Source organism: Argiope bruennichi, chromosome 6 (genome assembly GCF_947563725.1).
Source record: "Argiope bruennichi chromosome 6, qqArgBrue1.1, whole genome shotgun sequence".
NCBI lineage: Eukaryota > Metazoa > Arthropoda > Arachnida > Araneae > Araneidae > Argiope > Argiope bruennichi.
Window position 1 is genome coordinate 106,573,894 of NC_079156.1, and position 25,910 is coordinate 106,599,803.

Genomic DNA, 25,910 nt, shown 5'->3' on the forward strand with positions numbered 1-25,910 from the left:
AACTTTATTTATTTGATTGAATTTTAAGAAATTTTAAAAATTGACCAATTTTACAGAGAAAAATTAAAAAATGAAATTAAAATTTCTGCATCCGGCATTCTATTTCCAATAACTTTTTCACATTTTTATATGATTATTTGAACCTTTTTCTCTGACTTAAAACACAAATGGTCAAACAACCATTATTGATTTTTTTAATTAATTATTTTGCAAATTTGTTCAAAAAAATTTCACTGATCAAACTATCCATCAGGGGAAATTTTATTTCTTCATTTGGCATTCTGCCAAATTAAGAATTAACTATGAATCGTGAAATATTTTCAAATCTCTTTATGTGATCGCAAAATCTTAACGAATTTATTAATCGCCGTTCAGCAACATCCCAGAAATTTTGATTGTATGCGTATTTGATTTCGCGAAAAGTCTGAGAAAACAAATTTCCTTTAATTACATTGAAAAAAACCAAGTTTAATTAATGCAATTTAAATTATAAATTGAATTTAAAACCAAAATGGATTAATTTGTTATTTGCAGAATTTAGCAGCAATAAATCGGCCGTGCAAAGTATCTCACTTAATTGTAATCAAATTATTATATTTAGAGTCAAAAATTTTGGTTCTACAAAATAGAAAGAAATATTTTTGACCCCACATATCTCTTATACAAAGGCGGTAAAACGTTAACAAAATATCTGGTATCATAAACACTTATATGAAACAATGAAATTCTGTGTTTTGCAATGGCTATCGGAAATTCAATCAAGGTTTTTATAACTAAAAACGTAAAGTTATACAGAGTTTTTTCGATTTCTCAAGAAAATTGGACAAGGTGATGATCAAATGATCACTATTGATTTAGAAATTGTTAACTTTCACATGAAATTATAATTTTTGAAATCGATTGAATGGTTGGTGCTGGCGAATTCTGTATTGGGTTTGTTTAAATACATATCACATCATTTTTACTTCCTTTTGATAGCTTTATTTTAAATCTTTCTGATTGTAATTTCGCTAACATTCATCTTATCACGGGCAATGCCAATAGAGTATTGATAGTACTTTAATAACAGAGTTCAAAATAACTTTTTATTTAATTACCATTTAAAAATTCTAATCTGCGAATTTTTCATCACGAATAGAGTTTCAAACGATAGATAATTGAATGCAAACCACTATTTGGTTGCAGAACAAAATAATTGTTTGCAAAAAAATATTTCTTTTCTTAGTAAAATATAGAATTCTGCTCTTTAATAAAAATTCCTTCTGGTATTAAATTAACAATATCTGAAATTTAAAAATTATTTATCTTCTTTTTTTTAACTTTGCAACATTTTTATTTGTAATTTGTTTTTCTAAATTTTTCTCAGTATATAAACACAACTTTGTATATTTATCAAAAATATATTTATTATTAAAAATTTTGTAATATTTTTATTTCTAACATATTTTTCAAAAAATTTTATTTGCATTTAAAAGCGACTTTTTGTAAATGCTTATAAAAAAATTTATAATTTTTGGAATTTCCCGTTTAAAGTTTTTGGATGACAATAAATAACAGTAAAGGATATTATATGCTTAAAACTAAACTGGAAATTAACAAAGAGGAACTTTCCGTGACCTTATTATAATAATTAATTTTATTTTCCCAAAAGAAAAAAGTTTAATTTATCTTGAAAAAAATTTTGTCATTAAAGTGACATCATTTCATAGTCATTAAATTAATCACTGTCCCTAATCCTCATCGTCATGAAAAATTGTTTTATGATGTTCTCGATTCGATTGAAATTATAATTTTTTTGAATTTCCGGACTAAAGTTTTTTGTATGACGATATATGACAATAAATAACAGTAAAGGATATTATATGCTTAAAAACTAAAATGTAAATTAACAAATTGAATAAGAGGATTTTTCCGTGGCCTTATTATAACAAATAACTTCATTTTTACAAGAAAGAAGTATAATACAGTATTGAAAAATGTTTGTCATTAAAGTGACGCCATTACGTGGTCATTAAATTAATCATTGTCTTGTCATCATAATCATGAAAAAACTGTTTTGTGATGTTCTCGAATCGATTGAATTATCGATTAAAGCTATAATTTTTGGAATTTCCCGGCTAATTTTTTTTGTGATGATATATGATAATAAATAACAGTAAAGATTATTAATTACATGCTGAAAAACTAAAATTCAAATTACAAATGAAACTAGGGGATTTTTCCGTGACCTTAATATAACAAATAACTTTATTTTCACAAAAAAAATTAACGCAGTATTAAAAAAAATGTTTGTCACTAAGGTGACATCATTTCATGGTTATTAAAGTAATCACTGTCACTCGTCATCAACGTCATGAAAAAACGGTTTTATGATGCACTCAAAGAAAATAATAATTGCAAAAATGCATTCTCATTTTCACGATTCGTAAATTAGGGCAACTTTACAGCTATTTGTTATAGTAATACCCTTTTCCACGAAGTTTGCAACCCCATCTTCTATAAGTAGCCGAATAAAATCTTCTTTATTTCCGTCCATAAAATATTCCACGAACTATTTCCCCAGCGCGGAGGAATTGCCGCCGCAACACACACTCCAGCTACAGTATCCAATCGATCGCGCAAGACTACAAAATGGCTCCGACAACATCCGTAAAGGATCCCTAGAGTTTGTAAGTGAACAAACGGGGAGTAAAAAAAAAATAGTGCCAACTTATTTACATTGTCCTCCGGTCACTAGAAATGATCTGTGCAATCAGTCACTGTGTGTCCACCTTTGGTCAAAGTGCCCATTACCTGTCCTCTTATTTCCTGAAATACATAGGTGAGCTTTTCTTTTTTTTTTTTTTTTTTTCACTCAAATCTGAATTTTCTAAAGAAAATATTAAATATTTATGCTAGATCTCCTCGAAAGAAATAAGATATATCCTTTTGTATATTTCTGATATCATAGGAAGTCTTTGGGAAAGTTTTTGATTTCATCCTGCGTTTTATAGGGACATTTGTGAGGGGATGACACAAAGGTCAAACGCCTTTTTTGACCTCTGCATGGAGTTAATTTTTGGGGATCAATTATTTTCTCAAGAGAATATTGGTTTCTAATTAGTAGTTTGTCTTTAAAAGTAGCCTTTATTGTATCTTGTTAATCCATATTAATAATTAAATAAATTTTTAATGTTTGCAAAAGTTAAATATTATTTACGTTGTTATTGTTTTGATTAAAGAGGGCTGCAAAAAAAATTAAGTTTGTATTTTTATTTGGTCTCAGTATTGTATTTTTTAATTATTATCATTTTTTCTTCATCGATGCTCTCATGAAATTTTACAGCCATTCCAAAATTAGAGAATCGAATATTGCAATATTGAAAAAAATATCTGCAACTGTAAACATTATACAGATCCTTCAATTATATCCCTATAGAAGGCCTTAAAAAGACTTTCAGAAACAACATGGATTGGATATTACTACATGAACGTTGATATAGAAATGTAAAATTGAAAAATGTTAGAAAAAAAATGTTCATTTTAAAAAATTAATTAATTATATTATTTTATTTTAGTAAACATTTATGTAAAGAAATCTTTTTCACCGCACTCAAAAGATTAATTTAGTTATTAAATGACTTCATTAATACAATTAATCTAAAACAAAGGAGTATTAATTACGAATAATTACTGACACAATGTCAAAAAAAATTGTTCCATTAAAATTCCACTTAAATAAATTTGGCATCAGCTCATTAAAAAAATTTCTATTATTTTTGTACATTAATGATGGCAGTCAATATTTGTCAACAAAAGTCGTGAATTGCTTACTTCTTCATTAGCTTTTAATAAATAATTTAACTTTTTAATCAATAAAATAAAGCATTAAAAAATGCATTATTTTGTCAAAATAAAGTTTGTATTGACTTGTAATAGTGACTGACAAAATGTATCAACAAAAGGAATTGGTTATGATTGTATTCTTGTCATCCGTTAACATATATCCATAAATAAAATAATATATAAATCTAAATATATTTATTAATATTATACAAGTGTTGTTAATTAATTACCAAGTTTAAATTCATTTTTGTAAAATATTCCAAAAAATATATAGCATTATTATGTAAATAGTTATAAAAAATACCACATAATTAAACATTATTTTGCCTTGATTTATTGAGTTAAATATTTTTTCTTATTTTTACTTGTTTTATTTCATATTTTTTTGATTTAAACGAAACATGCATAATCGTGGAAAAGTCAGAAATCATTGGAATCATTTCAAATTTACATAATACATGCTAAATGCAACTTTCTGTTTTAATTTTAGAACCCATTTCTCATAAGATAAAAAGTACATAACCACAGCGTAAGACAACATGCATTTAATTCTTAGATGGCATGCGTAAATATACCTTAGTCATACGATTATATGAACTGACACCGTTTATTTTATTTTTTTTATGTAACAGAAATTTCATATTTAGATTATTTTATTTATCTTAGTAAAATATTGATATCTTGCATACAAAGCAGTTTGACAATCTTCGCTTAATCTGAAAATCGCCAAGTAAACTTTAGAACATAAAAATAAACAAGCGCCGTAAATTATCCCATGCTTAATTTTGAAAAAATTATATTCAGGGGCATAAAATAATTGTATATAGTCAACAAAGCAGGGGATTTTTCAAGATCCTGGATATTATCTTATGCAAAATTATTATGTCAACCCACTACAACTAACAAGAGCATGATTATTCTTAATCATATCCTTTATTTAGGTCTAGTCGCCTTCGACGACTACTTGGTTCGTTAGAAACAGTAGCTGTGTTTCAGTTTTAATTAAATCTTGCGCATATAATTTGATATTCATATGTAATTCAACAAAATGCAATAAAGCCCCGTTTATACCAACTTTCAAGGAACTAATATAAAAAATGTTAATAAAAAGAAGTAAAAAGGATTTTTTAAGTAATATAAGATTATTATTGGATAGCATTGAAAATAATAATTAAAATTAAATATTTATAAATCAAAAAAATCTTTTTCCATTACGGAACAATAGTGCAAAAATCTTACCTTTATTATGTATCTCACCTTTCATATCTTATAAGATTTAAGTGAATATGAAAAAGCTTATTTAACTGTAATTTAATTCACTTTAAACTGTAATAGTGTATTTTTATATTTCAAAGAAAGTTTTTATATTTCGAAATAAACAGAACACTAATACTGAAAAATATTCACTCATACACATTTTTCTTTATTTGTAGTACAGTTATAAACTGAGTGTATACACACATCAAAAAATAAACAAAAATACTCTTCTTTTATTTCAACAATGGAAAAAAATCATAAGTTTAATAATTTGATAGAACGGTGAAAACGATTTGAATTTCTTTACAATAATGAAATCTATTGTTGAAACTATGTAACAAAATGATTCGTTGATTTTTTTTTAAGTCATCGAATCCAAGAAAAATTGCGCAACTAAATTGATATTTTTAAAAGAATATTTTTTTCATTTTGAGAGTACACAAAGTTTTTTTGTTTCATAATATCTCCAGATGATTTTGACATACAACGCTAAAATTTTTTCTTTATTTTTATTTTATATTCTTTTTAAAAATTTAATTATAAAACATTCCGAACAGCAGAAACATTTAAAGTATGTTTATGCAAAAGTAGTAGCAGAAAATGAGAGTATAAACTAAATCAAACGATATCTTGAAGAGCACAAACAAACAGCTACACAATTCGCTTTTATTATTAGTAGCGCTAGATTAAATAATATAATATTTAAACATTTTATTTCATTTGCAAATAAAAATTTAATTTAACTGCTCTTACGACTATATCTATTAAACTGCTGGACCAACTGCCTCTACAATAATACATTATACAATAAAAGTTAAAAACGTAAAATTATTAATATGAAAAATTCTTTCTTTTAGTTAATTGATAAAAACATGCTCATAAAAAAGATTTTATTAAATTTATTTAACGAGTTATCATGCCAAACGAAATTTTGTAGCTTTTCCGCAAACATTTCCATAATTATAAAAAACAAATCCTATTGTCCACAAAAAAAAAATCAGACTTTTTTCAAAATTCAAAATATTGTCTTTTTAACTATACGAAACAATTTTTTTAATTTTCTCAACTTTTTAAATATACTTTTTGGTATAACTTTCGACAATTTTTTTCATTGTTGCAATGAAATTTATTTACTTGATTCCTTGTTTCATCAAATATTCAATTGCTGATTTTTTTTCCATTGTTGAAAGTTAAATAAACCAGCGTGAGTGTTTTATCAAAAACATTCTACCAAATTCTATGTCCTTCCAACGCATAGTATTGTGGACATAAGGCGAATGTCTTGCATAATACTGGAGAACAATAGTTACGAACTATTGATCTTTGAAGTAAAATTAGCATTTTTATTGAATCTGTCGTGTGATCCTTAGCGATTTTTTTTTGCCACTGATCCCTGACATTTAACAATAGGTACTCGAAAATCGAATTTGTGTTTTAGGTCCTTTGTCTCCCATCGATTGAAACCAATGTATAATGTAGAACTACAACTGCAATCACAAAATCATATACTGAATTCCATATGTTTAAGTCATTGCTGTTTTGAATTATCAAGTTTAAGCGCTGGTAAAATTACAGCCTACTTAAAGTCAGTCCCTAAATGGATTCTGTTACAAATTTGATAAGTATTTACACTTTAGATGCTAAATATGTCCTCCAAATTTTATCTATCTAGCTATCTTCGTTTTTAGATATTATGTTAACTTATATATGGACAGTTGGGCAAAGAGACTTCTTCTGAGTGGATTTAATTCAAAAGTTTATAAAAATATACAAAGGTGATATAAAGATCATATACCAAATTTCATAAGTCTATCTCAAAGCGTTTTTTTTTTTTTTACTTATCTTTGCCATAGATAGACATATATAATACTGAAATTGTTATTTTTTTTTTCGAACTCGGGGGATCTGAAACATGGAGATTCGTTGAAATCTCGGTTTCGAATTTTTTGACGATTACAGTATTTTTTTTATATTTAATATACGGGACAATAAAAAGTCTCTGTTTCATTAACTGAATGGTTTTATACGATGAAGGAGAAAGTGAACTTAAGTATCGTGAAAAATCATACAATTAAAATTTAGAATGCCTATACAGTTACGTTTTCAATGATACTGTGCGTCAAGGGATTCCACTCCATTAGGGAAGTACATATACATAATAAATAGAACAGGGGTAAGGCTATTAAAGTCGCGTGCCTTTAATGCTTATCACAATTTAAAAACATGTTGTTGAGAAAATCATTAACATCAAATTATGAAGAAAATATTTTACCGTCGTTTATACTCAAACATTCATTGCTCTATCACGGGAGCTATAAAAAGCGGAGGGATACAGATGACAGTGAGTGAGTAATAGTAGTTCATTCAAAAGAGAATATTTGAGTGAGTTGTCTTTTGAGATGTTTATTTCCAACGAGTTCTCGTTCTTCGCTTCAGGTTGTTGCTTTGTTTAATAGCGATTCACTGCTTGTTGATTTCTACAAATGTTATTTTGTGTAGATTCCATCTGGGATTTTGTTTTTCGTGTGATGTAAATCGTCGTTATTCGCTGAACCTGTTGGAGATTCCACCATACACTCACTGAATGGACTTTCCGTAACAGTATAAAAATCAGAGGTCCTGCCGTTAATGTGGTGCTGGAAAAATGAAGCCTGTTTTCGCATCCGTACTAAAGAAACATGATACCTTTGACCAATATCGTGCTGGCCGAAGACAGATTCGGAGGGTTTCCAGTTCGAGATTCCACATAAGAACGCCATACATGTGAAAATAGAATCCATCGAAATCATACGACAAATATTTTCTCATGATACTAAACTTAATTAGATCCACATGAAAATTAATTTATCTGTAAATATAATCACTTTCTCATCAGTCTTTAGATTAACTTATTAATTTACTATAAATAACCGATTTCCTTTTTGAACCAATTAGTTCACTCAGTTAAGAAGATAAACAGCGGCTCAAATAATTCTATTAAATATGCTGACGCACTAAAAACTCATATCCGTCAGAACACAAAGAGAACTAATTGGCTCGATTTAAGAGACGAGCACTCAAGAGAGATGGTTTTACATTACCAGTTGAAAAGTATGCTTTTAAGATCATTATTAATAGTGAAAACCCTTCCACTATTTTAAAGCACTGAAGCATTCCAAACCTCATTTTTCTTGTGCTGGAGCGATTTCCTGTAATTAACGTAATTTCCTACAGCTTAGTTTTTTATTCAACGATATTATTAAGTTTTCACTAAATGTGGAAAATGAAAGTTTTAATTAGAAAGAAATGAAATGCAAGATTTAAAAACTCTAATTAACGTTATCTATCCGTTTTTGGAATTAAAAATGTCTAATTAGTTGTAAGTACAAGAAGATAAAGAAGATCCATTAAGATAAAAAAATTATAAATAAATTAAGTGCTATAATTTTTAATGTCAGCGATTTTCAAATTTTGCTCTAATTCGCTGATCCTTTTAACATTTTTTAATCTTTTAATTCTTAGAACATTATATTTTTTAACATTAATCTCAATTTTTAAACGGAAATGAATTCCTGGCTTCAATTATTTTTAATGTATTCTTTAAAAGAAGTAAATATTTAACAGCGTATTCTTTTTCAGAATTTTAATATCTGTCTTTTGACATGTTTCTTTATTCCAGTTGACAGTTTTATTATGAATAAATGCCTAATACAAACAACTGAGCAAATTACGAACAATCATCTTAATATGCAATAGAAGTAAATACTTAAATTTCCTTATTTAAATAAGAAGTTTTAATCTTACTTTAAAAAGACTTCGAATTTAAATGCCTGCTTTTCTCAAGCAGTGAAATACAAAGTACCATTCTTTAGCATTTGTCTTTACTTTCTTACTTTTTTTTCAATACTTTCAACTACTAAGAAGAAATTTACAAATTTAAAACATTGTATTTCTCAGAAAATTAGACCTAAAGATTTTCATTAATTTTATGTTGAAAGAAATGTAAAAATATTTTATAACATGATAAAGTTTGTGGGCTGTTATCTCTCATGTATGATGAAAAACCCTCATCCGACAAGCATGAAGAAAAATTATGATACGACATATAAAGGGCGTCCCAAAATTAGCGCAAGATTTAAATTTGCCACCATTCATGCAGTAAAGTGTTGGCAACCCTATTAAAAAACAATTTGACAGTTAATAGTTTAGGTTTAGCAAAAATGAAGCGTTACGTGATAGAGCAAAATGTTTTCTTTGTTGAACATTATTTCAAAAAAAATGAAAGTCTGGCTGCTAAAATTCGAAAATATGAGAATTAGCCCCCTAGATCGTGTGATTTAACACCATTGGATTTCTTTTCATGGGGTTATTTGAAGTAAAGGTCTATGCCAACAAGCACGCGTGCATTGAAGAAAGATAGTCAATGCTGTATCAACAAAATCCAGCGCCATTTATGTAAAATAATCATAGGCAAATTTCGACAAAAAAGTGCGTATGTGCCAGTATTAATTATACATAAGTGCTTTCATTTGAAAACATGAGAAAAAGTTTCGAAAAGAGCACTCAAATTGATTCTTTTTCTGGTACTTTCCATTTCGCCAAAGCAGGAGATAAAGTCGCCAAAAATGATACAACCGATGCCAAAAAGGAATAAAGTCTGCTTGGCGAGATTTGCAATATTATTAACATTTTTACTTTCACATATACGTAATATGGAGAAAGTATAATAATTGTGAAAAAATTCTATTTCGAGATTTTGACAAATCTCCACATTTTAGACATCTCTGAGTTTAAAAACTACATTTTTGGAAAATTTCCGTCTGTCTGTGACAAAGATTACTCAAAAACACTTTGGGTTAGACGGCTGATATTTAGTATACACGAAATTTTAATATTTCTACCAAATTTAAGTAAAATCTATTCACAGGAAGTCCGTTTGTCTGGCGTTCGAATATAATTTAACAAGATAACTACAAAACGAAGACAGATAGAGAGATAAGATTTGGTACACAAATTTAACATCTATAGTGTCGACATCCATCATATTTTGAACGAACTTTAACAATCGGTTGACTGTCCATCGGTCTGTACTCTTAGAAACATGAAAACTTGTTAACTCAGAAACGGAATTACTGAAATATATCAAATATGATATGGGATTTTTGAGACTACAGGTGTCAAGTTGTTGTGTACAAGTGGAATAATGTTAAACTTTTTTTTCCATCTGTTGGGAACAATTATTGGTTAATATTAACCGCTTCCCAGGGACTAATCGATAAAAAACTTGGAAAGGATGACCCGATAGATTCAGTAAAAATGATAAATTGACGCCAAAAATTAATATTACAGAAACATGTAAACGCGATAATTCAATAAGACTTAAATTTATTAAATTAAGTAAGGTATTTAGTGACTGCAAGTGCAATTTTGTGTCAACTTTTTGTTTCAATTAATTATGAAAAACGTGTCTAAAGCACTCATTCGATCTTTGGATACTATTAATCTTATGCCGAGAATTAATTGCCAATTAACTCGCCAAGGATGACACAATAGATTTTGTAATAATGTTAAATTCACGCCAAACTTTATTATTTCGTAATATTGCATGCTAATGCCATGCAAAGCATTCTCTGGCATGACAAGTTTATTAGAGAGTATGCGAGAAATTTTAAATGAACCCTCCCACTGATATTACATGTATATTGTGTGTTATTGCCCTTAAAGTCTATTTGTTGTAATGAGCACCGGCGAAATGAAAAAGTATTTTCTGGTAAACTTCAGAATTCTTATATTAGAAAAAGAAATATCATATATAACTGGATTCCATTCACTTAAAAGATGTTTTAATTTAATTTTTTAATGAACAGTGACGGTTTTAAATGTTCTAGCAACCGTATTTATCATCTTCCAAGTATCATACCACCAATTTTTATTCAAAAATCTTGTTCTTTCTTTCCCAGCCATCACCGAAGAAGCCCTCAAGAAACGAATTCACCCCTTGGAACCGGAGGATCTGAAATACCTGGACAACATAAACGACCCAAACATGTCTATCGAGGATAAGCTTCAAAGTCTGCAATCCCTCAATGTTCCCGAAGGACAGAGCTGGTGAGATATACCACTAGAAAACAATTGTTGGAATTTGATGAGATATTAAAATAGATGGTATACATAAATTCAAACATTAGAATTTTAATCTAATTTGTAAATATTAGCACAATTTTTCTTTTTCGTATATGAATTACTCATTATGAATTATAAGCTTTAAAAATCGGCATTAAGAGAGATGAATCTCTTTGTTTCAGATCTCCATGAACCCAAAGATCATTCTAAGAATTAGCAAATGAATAAATACAATACAACACCGCTTCATCCCCTGCAACTTCAACCTACTGGTTATTTAAACAGTGTAATGAGCATTATTAAGGACGACGGCGTTAGTAAAACATACATTTATTCTTCACAACAAGTAGACGTACAAGTATATAAGTAATTTTAGAATAACAACAAAAACAAGGTGATGCCACTGAAGCTAAAGTAATTATACAGAATTGTTTGCTTGCTTGCTTTCCTCAACATCCTCCCCACCCTGGTCAACCTCCAGAGGTATGGCCAGTTGAATTGGACGGGTAATCTCCTTTCCTCTGACACGAAGGATACAGGTTCGAATTCTTCCGTCCCGGCCATCGATTAATTTCACCACGAGAGCTTTCTTCCACATTTGTCGTGGTCGCAGATCTTCTTGTAATAGGACCAAGTCACCTACTCGTACTCGTGGTGATTGCTTTACATTCCGTACTTGATGAAATGTACGTAACTCCAAAAGATATTCTTTGGACAATCTTTTCCAAAATGTATCCAGTAAGTCTTGCTGTTGCCGGTAAATATTTGTGAGCTTGTCATTTCTTGACTCAGGTCCGGATGGGATAGTGGTCAACTTTCGACCAGTTAAGAAATGAGCTGGGGTCAAAGCTTCCTCTGTATCATTCTCACCACGCTCATAAATCAAAGGTCTACTGTTGAGTGAGGCTTCTATTCCCACTAATACCGTAGTTAAGGCTTCCTCATCTAATAATGAGCGACCAAGGGATTTTCGAAGGCATCGTTTGGTTAGACCTATTAGTCGCTCCCACCATCCTCCCCACCAAGCTGCTCGTGGTGCAATAAACTTCCACTTTATACCATTGTGAGCATAGAATTGCTGCACTTTCGCTGAAGATAATGTATTCCAAAGGAAAATAAGTTCTTTGTTTGTGGCATGGAAGGTAGTGGCGTTGTCACTATATATAGTATGTAGAAGTCCTCTTCTACTGACAAATCGTTGCAAGGCCAAAAGAAACTTGTCTACAGAAAGGTCAGAAACAAGCTCGATATGCAAGGCTCTAGTAGTAGAACATGTAAATAGCGTGATGTAAGCTGTATTTGAAGGTTTAAAGGTCCTAATATAAACTGGGCCTGCAAAGTCTATTCCAGTAGTATCGAAAGGAATATAAGGAGTAAGTCTGTCAGCTGGAAGAGGGGCTTCTATTTCATTAGAACTTAAAGCATAAGACAGTTTGCACGGTAAGCAGGTTTTAATCACTCGCTTGATGGCTTGACGACCACGGAGTATCCAAAACTCGGAGCGTAATTCTGAAAGAACTACACGAACACCCAAATGATGTAGACGAATGTGCGTGTGTCTAATCAACAGAGCATAAAGTGGGAGGTACATCAAAAGACGCTCCTGTATTATCCATCGCTGTGACAATCACCCAAATTGTGCGACATCTGACATTTATTGATTAAAATTTGGTAAGGGGATTTTAACATTAGAACCAAGTAAACAAAGCCAAGACCAATGAACTGGATGACCTTCAAATGAGAAAGGTCAGTGGCTTTGTAAACAAACTATCAAAGAGAAAATGAAAATTCATGCTATTCTACATAAACATCCATACAGTCTGTTGGTGATAACAAGATTCAGGAAATAATAATAATAAAATTATTAACAAAATAAGGACGATATAAAAAAAGAAATGGACAAATACATAAATGAAAATAAAAATACAAATACAAATAAGCGCTATGTATATATGTATGTACACAATAATAATAAAGGAATATACATATATGTAATGATATTTTAAACTCTTAATTTAATCCAAATTAATTTCCAAAACTTTATCTTAATTTATAGCCCATCGTAACTTCATTCTAAAAATATTATCTTATTTCGTGATCTAATTCCACTTTCGATTTAATTCATCCCTTTGTAAAAATAATGCGCCATCAGTATTACGTATCAAATGAAAGTTATTCCTTCGGTGTCCTTGCCAAGGTATCAAAAATCACCACGTGTATTGAATTGCAGTCATGACCGGAAATCCATCTTATATAAGACTAGTGATCATTTGTTTCGCCCCCTTTTTTGCTTCTTTCTTACTTCTGATTTTGTGCCATGCTGCGTCTGCTTGTAAATAAATTTCTTTCCCGAGATGGATATTAAAGAGAATTAAAAAATACAACGCCTCGTCAATGTCTTCAAACCTGCCTTCTGCTGCAAACAAAATAATGTTACATATTATTTGGCCTACAGGATTCCAAAAATATTACATATATATATGCATAATACTACTCTTGGAAAGAGTGCTTTTTTAAATCTGAATAGATCTTGATTGTCTTTGGGATGACGAATCGTTCTCTAAATTTTCATTCTGGATCTTGGGAAGAGGCAATGCTACGAAGTTGTTCTAAATATTAAGAACAAGTTTCAGGAAACCAACTTGTTCTAGTTCAGATGTTTACCTAGTCACGTGGAAAGAAGAAGACAGGACACATTCTGTTGCGTAGTGGATCGGAGTGGCATCAAGACTTCTGCAAAGGCAGAATACATTTGGGATCAGATTAAAATGGCGAAGATATGAGGGGAAGGGCCCATGGAATATAAAGGAATGAATATCTTCCCTTTTTCAGTTACCTTGTTGAAGAGAGACTTTGGGGAGAATACTGAATGCCGATCGTCCCGTATCTCCGTCTTCCCAAAATGTACAAACACACAGAAAATCTGATGGTAAATTCTGTTCATCTGTTTCTGTGCACCTCTCCCCGATATCTATCTATATGCATGTGGAAATAATAAGTTTAAAAAATTAAATTTGACACAAGATCTGTATCAACTTTTAACTTGAAATATCCATGTTTCATAAATATATGAAAAAGAGCGGAATCCTTTACAGTATGTGCTCATATATTTCAAGTCACTTCGGAGTTTTAAATGAAAGTATTCGATGATTCGATTTCGAAGTTTGATGCTTTGCATTTCTAAAACAGATAAATTATACGAAAAGGCGAAAGAGTGAATATACACCTGTTGTAATCAGAATACAAAATATTTTATACTCTGTTCATATGTTGCTGTGCATCCTCCTTCAGAAATTGTACACAATTTTATTTCAGAATGAATTACAGGAATAACTTCAAATTTATCATTTTTAATAAGTTGAGAACATAATGTCAAAAATTCCTCTATGAATTTAGATCAAAAGATATTACTTATTTGAGACAATATATTGCAAAAATATACTTAAGATATATTACTTAAGATGTAATATACTTAAAAATATACTTAAGATGTATATAAAATATTACAAAAGATATTACTTATTTGAGAAACGATAGACATATTTAAGCCCAAGATGGCCGGCTGTAGAGACTTGATATTACTGCAGATTCAAGGACTGAGTTTGACAAAGATTACAAGATTAGAAATACATGGAAAAAGTTCTTGGTGTACACTCTATTCATAGAGGATATATTCTATCCAATGTTATATCCAATTCTATAATCATTGATCTATTACAGAATCTGGAATATAGTGCTAGAAAATCACAATTTCAAAGTCAGATTCAGTTAACGATTTACCAATACTCAATCCTATAAATTGGTGAAGTTCAGGATGAAATTACTTAAATGCCACTTGCTCGATCTAAGCATGATTAAAAATGACAAAATTTGCTCCGAAACAACCCACGCTTAGCTCCTATTCAAAGCTAATCAATATAATCGAATTCTTATCATTGCTTACTAGAATGGTGCCCTTACTTTAAAGTCTTAGCTTTGAAATCGAAGGGGCCGCGGTGGCCTGGTAGTAAGGTCTCGGCTTGTCAGCCGTAGACCCGATTCCACCGAAGAACCGTTGTGTAAGGGGGTCTGTTGCACGTTAAATCCGTCATGCCAAACGTCCTCCCGCTGGTGTGGTGTGGCGTGGAGAGGGGGTGCCAGCTCAGGTGTCGTCCTCGTCATCTGACAGCGGCTCAAAATTGCGATGTCTGTCCCAAAATAGCCCTAGTGTTGCTTTACAACGGGACGTTAATATAATTAAACTAAACTAAACTTTAAAATCGAAGAGTCTAAATTTAGAACCTTATTCCAACAAAATATCTATCATTTATTTCAGTCAGGTGAATTTTAAATCTGATGTCAAAAATCAAGCTCCAAAGTGTCATCCTCGTACTGAAACCATCATTCAATATTATAGGGCCATTCCCAAAATTGTCCTCGAATTACTTCAAATTCTAACGTCAGTTTAATAAACCTAAGTAAAATTTATCTCATTTTGAAACGAAACAGAAAGCAGAAGTAAGGATTTTCCAAATGCCACTCGTATTTTTTTAAATAACAAGTTTCTTCTATCAAAAGTTTCATGAAATAAACTGAAATATAAAAAAACAGCATACGATGAAACAAAAAATCGCTTTTCTGTAAGTGAGTCCATCTGTCTAGAATTTTTTGGCATTCATAGAGATGAAATTTCGTTTTTCACAAAACAAAAATGGTGTGAATCGAACCCGATTTTTCTTTTTTTTCCTATTCATTCAAGCCAAAACATTGGGTGCCAATTTGTGACTGAATGATTTAAGAATGACAGACGCGTATTAGCTCAAATAAAATTATATTTAAGATTTAATGAATATCAGTCATAAAAAATTAGATACAACACAATTAACACATAAATCAATTTAGACAAACCCTAACGATACTACATTTTCGACGGCTAGCGATTGACTACTTTTTATCTTTCTATAACCACTAGAGAGCTATCCTTTTATTTATTACAATTTAAATTTTTTGGCCAGGTGTTGCTATTTCAAATCTTTGAAAAGATTTGTTTTTAATAATCGAATATCATAACTTGAACTCAGATTACACTTACATGTTTCTAGAAGACAACTGATCTAAGTGCAAATTATTAATAAATTAACATTTTAAATTGTCAATCTATATAAAATGAATAATTTAATATATATGGAATATTCCAAATCCTTGTTTAAAATATTCAATTTTTAATTAACAAATAAATTTTGGATAGGAGAGGGGGAGAGAGAGAGAGACGATGATTTGACGGATTAATCGCAGTTCCGTGATAATCAGCATGTTGTGGTAGAGTATTTAATGCTTTGAAATGATTCAGAGCTTCACTACATTATTAGGAGGCTAAACATAATTATCTACGCTACAAGGATTATATTGAATCATTCCCTTATTCTATTATAACAACGATATGGAAAATTACTATTGAATATATTCCTATGCCTTATAAAGGGTGTCCCAAAATTTACGCAAGATTTGAATGTATCATCATTCGTGCAGTGAAGTGTTGCAATCTATTAAGAAAAAAACCATTTGGCAGCTGATAGTTTAGGGTTAGAAAATATGGAACAAAGAAAAGTTCGAAAAGTTGACCATTGGCTCCCTAGATCGCGTGATTTAACACCAATGGATTCATTTTATGGGGTTATTTGAAGTCAAACATCTATGCCAGCAAATTCACAAGCAAGCGTGCATTAAAGGAGAAAATTCAAATCTGCATCAATGAAGTTTAGTCACATTTATATAAAATGGTCATGGAAAATTTCGAAAAAACAGTGAGCATGTGTCGGCAACACCGTGGGAGCCTTTTGCCCTATGAGTTATTCCATACATAACCATATCCTGTGTACTTTAGGATTCAATAAAAATATAACAATTTACAGAAAAAAAACTGCGTTTTTTATTTAATTCAAATTTTGAGCTAACACGTTGTTCTATCTTGTAATCTCCATTTTTATTAACCCTAAACTGTCAGTTGCCAAATGATTTTTTAAAAGGATTGTCAATACTGCACGAATGGTGGCAAATTCAAATCTTGCTTTAATTTTGGGAAGCAGTTTATATATACCGCCTTGTAAAGTTAAAAATATAAATGATTTTATTTAACTAAACTAAATTAAACTATTCCACTTAACATACTTTCACCATCTATTATTTCCGCACCATCTTTCTTAACTACCCCATCATTCTCCAGAAAAATATCTTTACATTCCTCTTCCTTATATATTTTTCTCCGGGAAGGATATCATCTCCTTCAATACTACTCTAAAATTTGTTGTTAAATCGAATTCATTCTAACTTGTTCTATTTTTTTTCCAGGATGGAAGCGGAACGTACGGCCTTCATTGCCAGAAAGATCCAGGGCATTGTGCAGGCATTCCAATACAGAGCGGAGAAGGCCAAAGAAAAACTGGTGCAGCCTCCCACACCCTCCCCTTGTAAGCATTCCACCGCTCTTAACTCCTAACACCGAATAATGAAGGTTTTTTTTTTTTATGTTTTTATTGGAAGGGGATAAGTCATAGTCCAATGTTGTCTGATGATCTGTGTGTCATAACATGCCGAGCTTTGAAAAAGGAAAGAGCGGCTTATTGATTAATGGGAAGAAAATCATCATATTATTATTTATTTATTTATTAAAGTAAATAAATAGAAAATATTACTTATTTTGAGATGATAAATCGAACACAGATTAAAACTCTAAACTTATGTGTGTAGGTTTGATCCAGCATTAAATCCGAACGGCTGGCACTACTTCGATGAAAATTAGAAAATATGTTCTTCATAAGCCAATTAAGAATCTTGTTGGATAAAATCAGCTCTAAAGAAGAGTAGAGAAAATCTTTTAAATATTTATAGCAAATAAGCCAAATGACATGGAGGTATATTCATACGTGTGAACTTGTTTATTAAAAATATATTTAGGTGGTTAAATTTTCTTAAAAGAGAAGATTTAATTACACATTGGAGATTAATCTTTTAGTAAAAAGTTCTGATGAATAGTTTTCCATGAATAACAGAAATAGCAGAATTGTTCCATCAAGTTTCGGTACAATACGATACGATATCTATATCGTATCGTATTGTACCCAAACTTGATGGAATAATTCTGATATTTCCGTTTCCATGAATAACAGAAATAGCAGAATTTTTCCATCAAGTTTCGGTACAATGCGATACGATATCTATATCGTATTGTATTATACTCAAACTTGATGGAAAAATTCTGCTATTTCCGTTTCTATGAATAACAGAAATAGCAGAATTGTTCCATCAAGTTTCGGTACAATACGATATGATATCTATATCGTATCGTATTGTACCCAAACTCGATGAAACAATTCTGCTATTTCCGTTATTCATGGAAAACTATTTTTGTGCACCTGGCTTAATTACATGAAACTTTTGTTTCCAAGCTGTCAAGATTCCATTTTACCAATTTTAATTTAAAAAATACCCTGGACAAGAGTCACAACTTCACAATCAAACATGATTAACTTTGGGAATTTATTATAATATTTTAAAGCATGGCATACGAAAAAAATTATCGTAATTGTAGAATTAGTGGAAATAGATTATCAGAAAATGTAAATTTGTTACTTTTATAAGTTTCCCTTCACAAAATGTTTTCATTTAATATCCAGAAATATTTCTCAAGCAGGAATTATAGAATTAAAAAAAAAAAATTCTGATGCCAATTTATAAAGGCTAAATTATGGAGATAAATTTCATTTCTATGGTAACCACATAGTAATCCACTTTACAATAATTTTTTTTATATTATATAAATATGCATAACATGGTAATCCGTTCTTATCCAAATAAAATGTTTTCAAAAACGTTTAAAGATATATGAAACTTATGACTGTCAGTTTGTCTAACCCACTTTAGCTATTTGAATTTGTTTTATGTCTGTTTTCGAATTTTGAAACTGGTTTTTTTTATGCACCGTCTGTCGAGTTCCAATTCTAATATTTTGCAGTTACAATAAAACACTATTTTTAGAACTTAATTTTCAGATAAATAATCAACTTAACTAAATTTTTATTCCAACAAGTGGCTCCATCTGGCAATGAAATTGAGAAAAAGATAATTACTATGTTTCATACTATTTATCATAACAAATTATAAAATATATAAACTCTAAATATAGTAAACAACAAAAAAAAGGAATTTTTAGAAAATTCACACTTTTTGGTTCTTTATCGCATTTAAAATTAAAGTATCGTATAAATGTGATAAAATATCAAATTTCGAAATGATATTTTTATTGCAGCCTCACAGTTTTATATTTAGTTGATTTTCACTTTCTAATTTTTGATGGAAAAAGATTAGCCTTTGTCTCTAATGTAAAAACTGCCTCTCGCAGTATCTTACTTGCATTTTAATTTCTATCCAGCACCACCTCTTGAGTCCTCCAGCGATAACGACCCCAGCAGTCCCATCCAACAATCAAGACCAAGATTGCAATCCCTGATCGAGGAAGAGAAGTCTTCCATCGACAGCTGGAGCCAGACCATCAGCTTCTTCTGCTGCAGCATCAAGAAGAAGCTCCTCCCTACTTTCCCCAATATCATTGATCCTCAAAGTGAGAATCTATTGACGTTTCTGACACTTAGAACTTTTACTGTGTTGTTCTTTGAAATGTATTCTCATTAATTAACAAATATTTGAATTGTAATAAATCAAACCTGAACAAACAAGATAGCTAGTTTGAAAAGCTGGAAACGTTCCTTCATTTCATAAATAGAAATAAAAATTTTATTAAAATTTTCACAAATAATAAGTAAATTATTATTGTGATTAAACTATAGAGCAAATTGTTTTGGTAAATTTAATGGTTAACAGTATCCTTTAAGCATAAAAAGGAATCTATAATATAAATGGGAGTGAAGGAAAAAGGAAATTAGCATAACAAAGAGCATTGGAAAATTCAGTATGTCTATCTTAGAGGGAATTGAAGGTATTTAAAGACATTCTTATTCGATGCTGATATCCTGCATTCGTTCTTTTAGAAGCCTCATAATCTTTATAATTTCAGCCTCAGATCTTGTTTTTGAATAATATTTTGCGAATATATTGATAAATTTCGTATAATGGAATATGTAAAATGAAAGATTTTGCAATAGGACAGATAGTAACATAGTAGCAGTGATCTTTTTATCAGCACAAACGCAACGCTCGTGAAAGAAATAAACCGATTCTGTGAAGACAGGCCATAAATAATTAGTACATATTTTTACAAATAACCAAACAACCAGGGAGAAAGTATTGCTCATTCACTAAGACATTCAGTAAAGACAAATGGTCGGATTGTCATAAAAATGTGTAATGAGAGCACTGTGAACCACACAATATAGACCCCTCACCCCACCCACTTTACGAGAATTTCATACATCGAGCTGACACAAGAAGATGCATCTTGCTATAACCGATGGGAACATTAGCTTGCCTCAACATCTTATTGCACCAACAGGGCAAACAAAACCCTGCTTATTTATAAAATAATTCTCATCTTCGTACTCGAAGCATTCTTAAAAGACATGTAATATTATATAGCCGCAAGATTCAAAATATAACTACTAAATGCGTAAATTCTAAATTCTCTTTCATATCGAGGTTTTTTTTTCAGAGTTTACAATTCGCCCAATAATTATTTAACCCTTTCTAGGGCCGTGAGAAGAATGCTTCCCACCAAATTTATCAATCTTTATATGAAATTATGTAGTTTGGCATAACATTTTTTTTAGTAAAACAGAAACTAAGATACTTCTGTTCTTTATCTCACACAAAATGATGTGTCTTGATTTGTTATTTAATTATTAATTAACAAAATTAATTAATTAGTTAATTAAATTTATCTAATGAGCTAAATGAATCCCTTTTCTAATTCTAATTTCAAGCCTAAAAATATTTTAACGTAATATGAAAAGAAAAAATGGCCCTTTAAAGGGTTAAGTTATACAAATATTACAATTAGTTGCCTCTCAGTAGTAGTATAGAACATAGCGATGATGTACAGTTTGTCATAATGGTCCTTAAAAATCGAGGTCATAGTGCTTCCTGATATTTATTTTCTTTTTAAGAGGAAATTTGATCAAAATATCTCTAAACTGGATGCAAATTGCACATTCTCCATCATTTCGGATTTAGCCTTTGTTCATTAAATTCTCCAAAAGAATTACTACTGACAAAGTATTAATAACTCAGGACTTGCATAGCATAATTTACAATCGCCAAACTAACAAACAGTTGAAAAATTTATATGTGGGGAAAATTTAAATCAATTAGAAATATTTTATAAAGTATATAGTAATAATGTTGCAAGCCATATCCATACATGATCGGTAGATAAAACTGACTCTTTATTTTCAGCAAAAACATAATCTCAGTAACTTTCATAAATACAGTTCTCATTATAAAAGTATCTATATTTTTTTTAATAAATACTTCTTTTTTATTGTTATTTTGCTGAAGGTCAAACAAAAAACTGTATATTGGCGCTTCGAAGTTAAATATGTCATAAACGAAATAAAATAAAAATAATATTTCTATTAATGTGATATTTGAACAAGATTTCTTTTCATTAAAAATTTAATTATTTTATTTCAGGTAAATTATACATCATTTGGTTATTCTTCGTAATGGTGAGTTATGCTTATAACGCTTGGTCCATCATTTTCCGAGCAGTATTTCCATATCAAACTCCCGACACCATACCCATCTATCTCACGTTCGACTACATTGCAGACATCATTTATGTCTTTGACATCGCTTTGTTCAAAGTGAGGCTACAGTTTTTGCACAATGGATTTTGGGTGGTAAGTTAAAGGTTTAATCTCAAACATTAAAAATAAGATAGTATACAATACTTCCCTATTCCCTATTAGTATCACACAAAAGAATCGTATAAAAAATTGCCCAAAGTGAATATAGTATACAATACTTCCCTATTCCCTATTAGTATCACACAAAAAAAATGTATAAAAAATTGCCCAAAGTGAGTATAGTATACAATACTTCCCTATTCCCTATTAGTATCACACAAAAAAAATGTATAAACAATTGCCCAAAGTGAGTATAGTATACAATACTTCCCTATTCCCTATTAGTATCACACAAAAAAAATGTATAAAAAATTGCCCAAAGTGAGTATAGTATACAATACTTCCCTATTCCCTATTAGTATCACACAAAAAAAATGTATAAACAATTGCCCAAAGTGAGTATAGTATACAATACTTCCCTATTCCCTATTAGTATCACACAAAAAAAATGTATAAACAATTGCCCAAAGTGAGTATAGTATACAATACTTCCCTATTCCCTATTAGTATCACACAAAAAAAATGTATAAAAAATTGCCCAAAGTGAGTATAGTATACAATACTTCCCTATTCCCTATTAGTATCACACAAAAAAAATGTATAAACAATTGCCCAAAGTGAGTATAGTATACAATACTTCCCTATTCCCTATTAGTATCACACAAAAAAAATGTATAAAAAATTGCCCAAAGTGAGTATAGTATACAATACTTCCCTATTCCCTATTAGTATCACATAAAAAAAATGTATAAACAATTGCCCAAAGTGAGGAGGTTCTGCAGTCCAAAAAAAGGTTTAAAAAGAATTACTATAACTTGAAAGAAATTAATAAGAAGGGATCTCCGAACAGCAACAATGGCTGTTTCGGAGTATAATCTCTTAAAATTAATTCCATAGATCTTGTCCTTTTATCTTCTTTGATTTTGTCATCAAATTTTCTTCGATATTCCAAAGACAAATTTCTTTGCAGATTCATAATTATGCTTGGAAATTCTTATAATAGCAAACAAACATACTACTTACAAACCTACAAACTACTTATTGAGTTTAGTTGGAATGATAATATGTGTGAGCATTAATATTGTGAATATTTTTTGAAAGGAATGTTTTTTTATTATTTTTTAAAGTCATGTGTCATTTAATGAAATTTTCAGCTAGACTTAAAATTCTATTATTAAAGAAAATAATAATAATAATAATAAAGTAAAAAATATTTACTTTAAATTCAAATAAAATAATTTATGTCTATTTTTCCTCTTATAAATTAATGGCATTAATTTTTTTTAATTTTAATAAACTTGGGCATTCATTTTTAGAAACATTAAGAAATGTCGAAAGAATTTCTTTCTCTATTAGTTAGAATATTTGGTGTAATAAATTTAATTTATAAATATTATCAACTTTTTACTCTTCAACTTAACTAGGCGTGGAAATTACACTTTTCTTATAAGTGATTAACAACAAAAGTGTTTGTATATTAGATTAAAGAACTTTAAAAAAACTATCTTCTTAAAAAAATTATTATTATTAATATTTATTATTATAAATAAATCATTATTACTTATATTTATTATTATAAATAAATTATCATTATTAATATTTATTAATATTTTGTGTTCTTTCTTTTGCAGGAAGACTATAAACAAACTAAAGCTAATTATTTCAGAAAGCGTGAATTTAAGGTAAAATTTAGATATTATTTTCTTTTTTGTCATTTTTTCTTCTAGTATCAGTACATTCTATTTTGAATGACAAGTGATAAGTTTGATAATTTTTTTACTAGTGAAGTAACTATTATATTTCCCTGAAAATAGGATAAAATAAGATCTGTATGTATATTGATTGCTTCCTAAAAATAGTATTACGACTTATTTTCAGGGAATTTTTCCCCACATAAATTGCATTTATTAATGTGATTAAGAATTATTGGAAATTGTACATTTAAATTTCGTAAATAACAAAAGTCGTTTGCAAATTGTTATAAAATATTTGCATATCTGATATAAACAATTGTTACTATTAAGTATTTAATTTCAAAAAATCGTCTGAAAATATTTTTTTATTTAAATAAAAAATTTAGCGTTCTTGAGTTTTTAAAACTAATAATCAAATTGTGCTAAGAATATGAGAATATGCATTAAAATTGTTTAAATAATGGGCACAAATGTTTTGAATAAATCTTCATATTTTCAGAAAATATTTGGTACACTGAAATTTTTTATTATTTTACGATTGCTTTTTTTCTATTTATTAGATAGCTACTATACAGAATAATAATCAAATGATTAATTTTCAATTCGAAATTATTTGGATATATTTTATTTTATAGCTGGATCTTTTATCTTTACTTCCACTGGACCTACTGTATTTTGTTTATGGTATCAATCCTCTGTTTCGCCTACCAAGAATTCTAAAGGTAAGATTTAAATTATATACTTATATACTTAAATTATATACTTAAATTTATACTAATTATATACTTATAAGATTATAATTATACACTTACTTACTCTTTATGATTTAAAAAAGGTAAAGTATTCCATTTTAGGTTTTGAAAAAATAATAAAGTCATGAAGTTCTTAAATCAAATATATCAAATACAAGTACCAACAAGAATTAAATAAAAGAATTCTAAATTTATGTATAGTTCAAAAAAATCAATTTTTTATAGAAAGCAGTATTAAAAAGTATTTATTATTTCGAAAAGCAGTATAAAAAGTATTTTAATTAATATTTTTCTCCTAGAACTTAATATCTTTTCTCGGTTAACATTTTTCCTACAACAATTGAAATTAATTCCTACTACATTTTCGAAAGTAGGAATTAATTTCAATTACTTGTCCAAAATGAATGTCAGTATTTGGGGATCAGACAGAAACGGTATTTTTTTCAAGAAATATAGATAAAAGCTTTCACAGGTAATTCTAGATATGATGTAGAATTAATTTCATATATCACTTTTCGAATGTTTTCAAGCCTAGCTGGAAAATAGTTGATAAATTCAGTCATCTCACCTGAATTCCATGAAACTGAATTTTGCCTTTTGTATCGATAATGTTGAGAAAAGATGTGTCAATATCGCTCGGTTAGGAATTAACCATTGGAGAATACAGTATTCGTTATTAATAATTATGTTTAACTAGGAATTTTAAAAAGTAAATTATTAATTTTAAGGTTATTAAGCCAAAATATACTCATTATAAAGCAAAGAGCTTACAACATATAACGATATTCTTCTTCACATGTTTTTATTTAACTAATGAGATATATATTCTAAAGTTCAGATAATATTTAATTTATTTCAATCATTTTCATGCAATTCGCATCTGATAAGTTGTGTATTATTATATATGAAAGAAAAAAATGTTGTGAGTCAGATAGATTTGCAAATATAATTTTAATTATTTGAAAGAAGGATCGTCTAAAACGTACGCTTGTCCACAGAGGAAGAGGAAATACATAAATTTTACAAGAGTTGTTCTGATTTTACAAAATTCAATTCTCAGGTTTTAACACTAAATAGTTATAACGCTGAGTGAAATTAATAACCACTCAGATTCACTGTTTACGGAAAAATGTTAATAACCTAACAGCCCGTAAATGATATATAACAGATTTCTATCATGTTATGGCAATATAAAAATGGTCACAAAATATAACAGCTATTGGTTTAAATACAGTTCTCATTGGATATTGAAAGTTGTTTTTGAAAACGGTTTCCGATAATATAATCCCTTTTTAACACTTTTTAGCATACATTCTGTTTTTTTTTTTTTTGGGGGGGGGGGTTCCTGAAAACGAAGTTTTATTTTGTATAAACTGATTAAAAAAATCCCCAAAACACGATGAAGAATTCATCTGAAGATTTAGAGCAATTTTGTCGTTAGTGGA

At 29.4% G+C, this 25,910-nt stretch overlaps 1 protein-coding gene across 4 annotated transcripts in view; it reads left to right on the forward strand.

The window, feature by feature from the left end:
• Positions 1 to 25,910, forward strand: part of LOC129972351 (cyclic nucleotide-gated cation channel beta-3-like) — a 102,409-nt gene that overhangs the window by 55,262 nt on the left and 21,237 nt on the right. For 3 of the 4 annotated variants that reach the window (XM_056086462.1, XM_056086464.1, XM_056086463.1), the window contains exons 3-8: positions 11,022 to 11,169; positions 17,512 to 17,630; positions 19,592 to 19,780; positions 21,805 to 22,013; positions 23,651 to 23,701; positions 24,349 to 24,435. In XM_056086462.1, the coding sequence (XP_055942437.1) occupies positions 11,022 to 11,169; positions 17,512 to 17,630; positions 19,592 to 19,780; positions 21,805 to 22,013; positions 23,651 to 23,701; positions 24,349 to 24,435 (803 nt within the window). Of the gene's footprint in view, positions 1 to 2,633; positions 2,822 to 11,021; positions 11,170 to 17,511; positions 17,631 to 19,591; positions 19,781 to 21,804; positions 22,014 to 23,650; positions 23,702 to 24,348; positions 24,436 to 25,910 lie in introns of those variants that run through there. The other variant, XM_056086465.1, reaches the window with a different exon arrangement.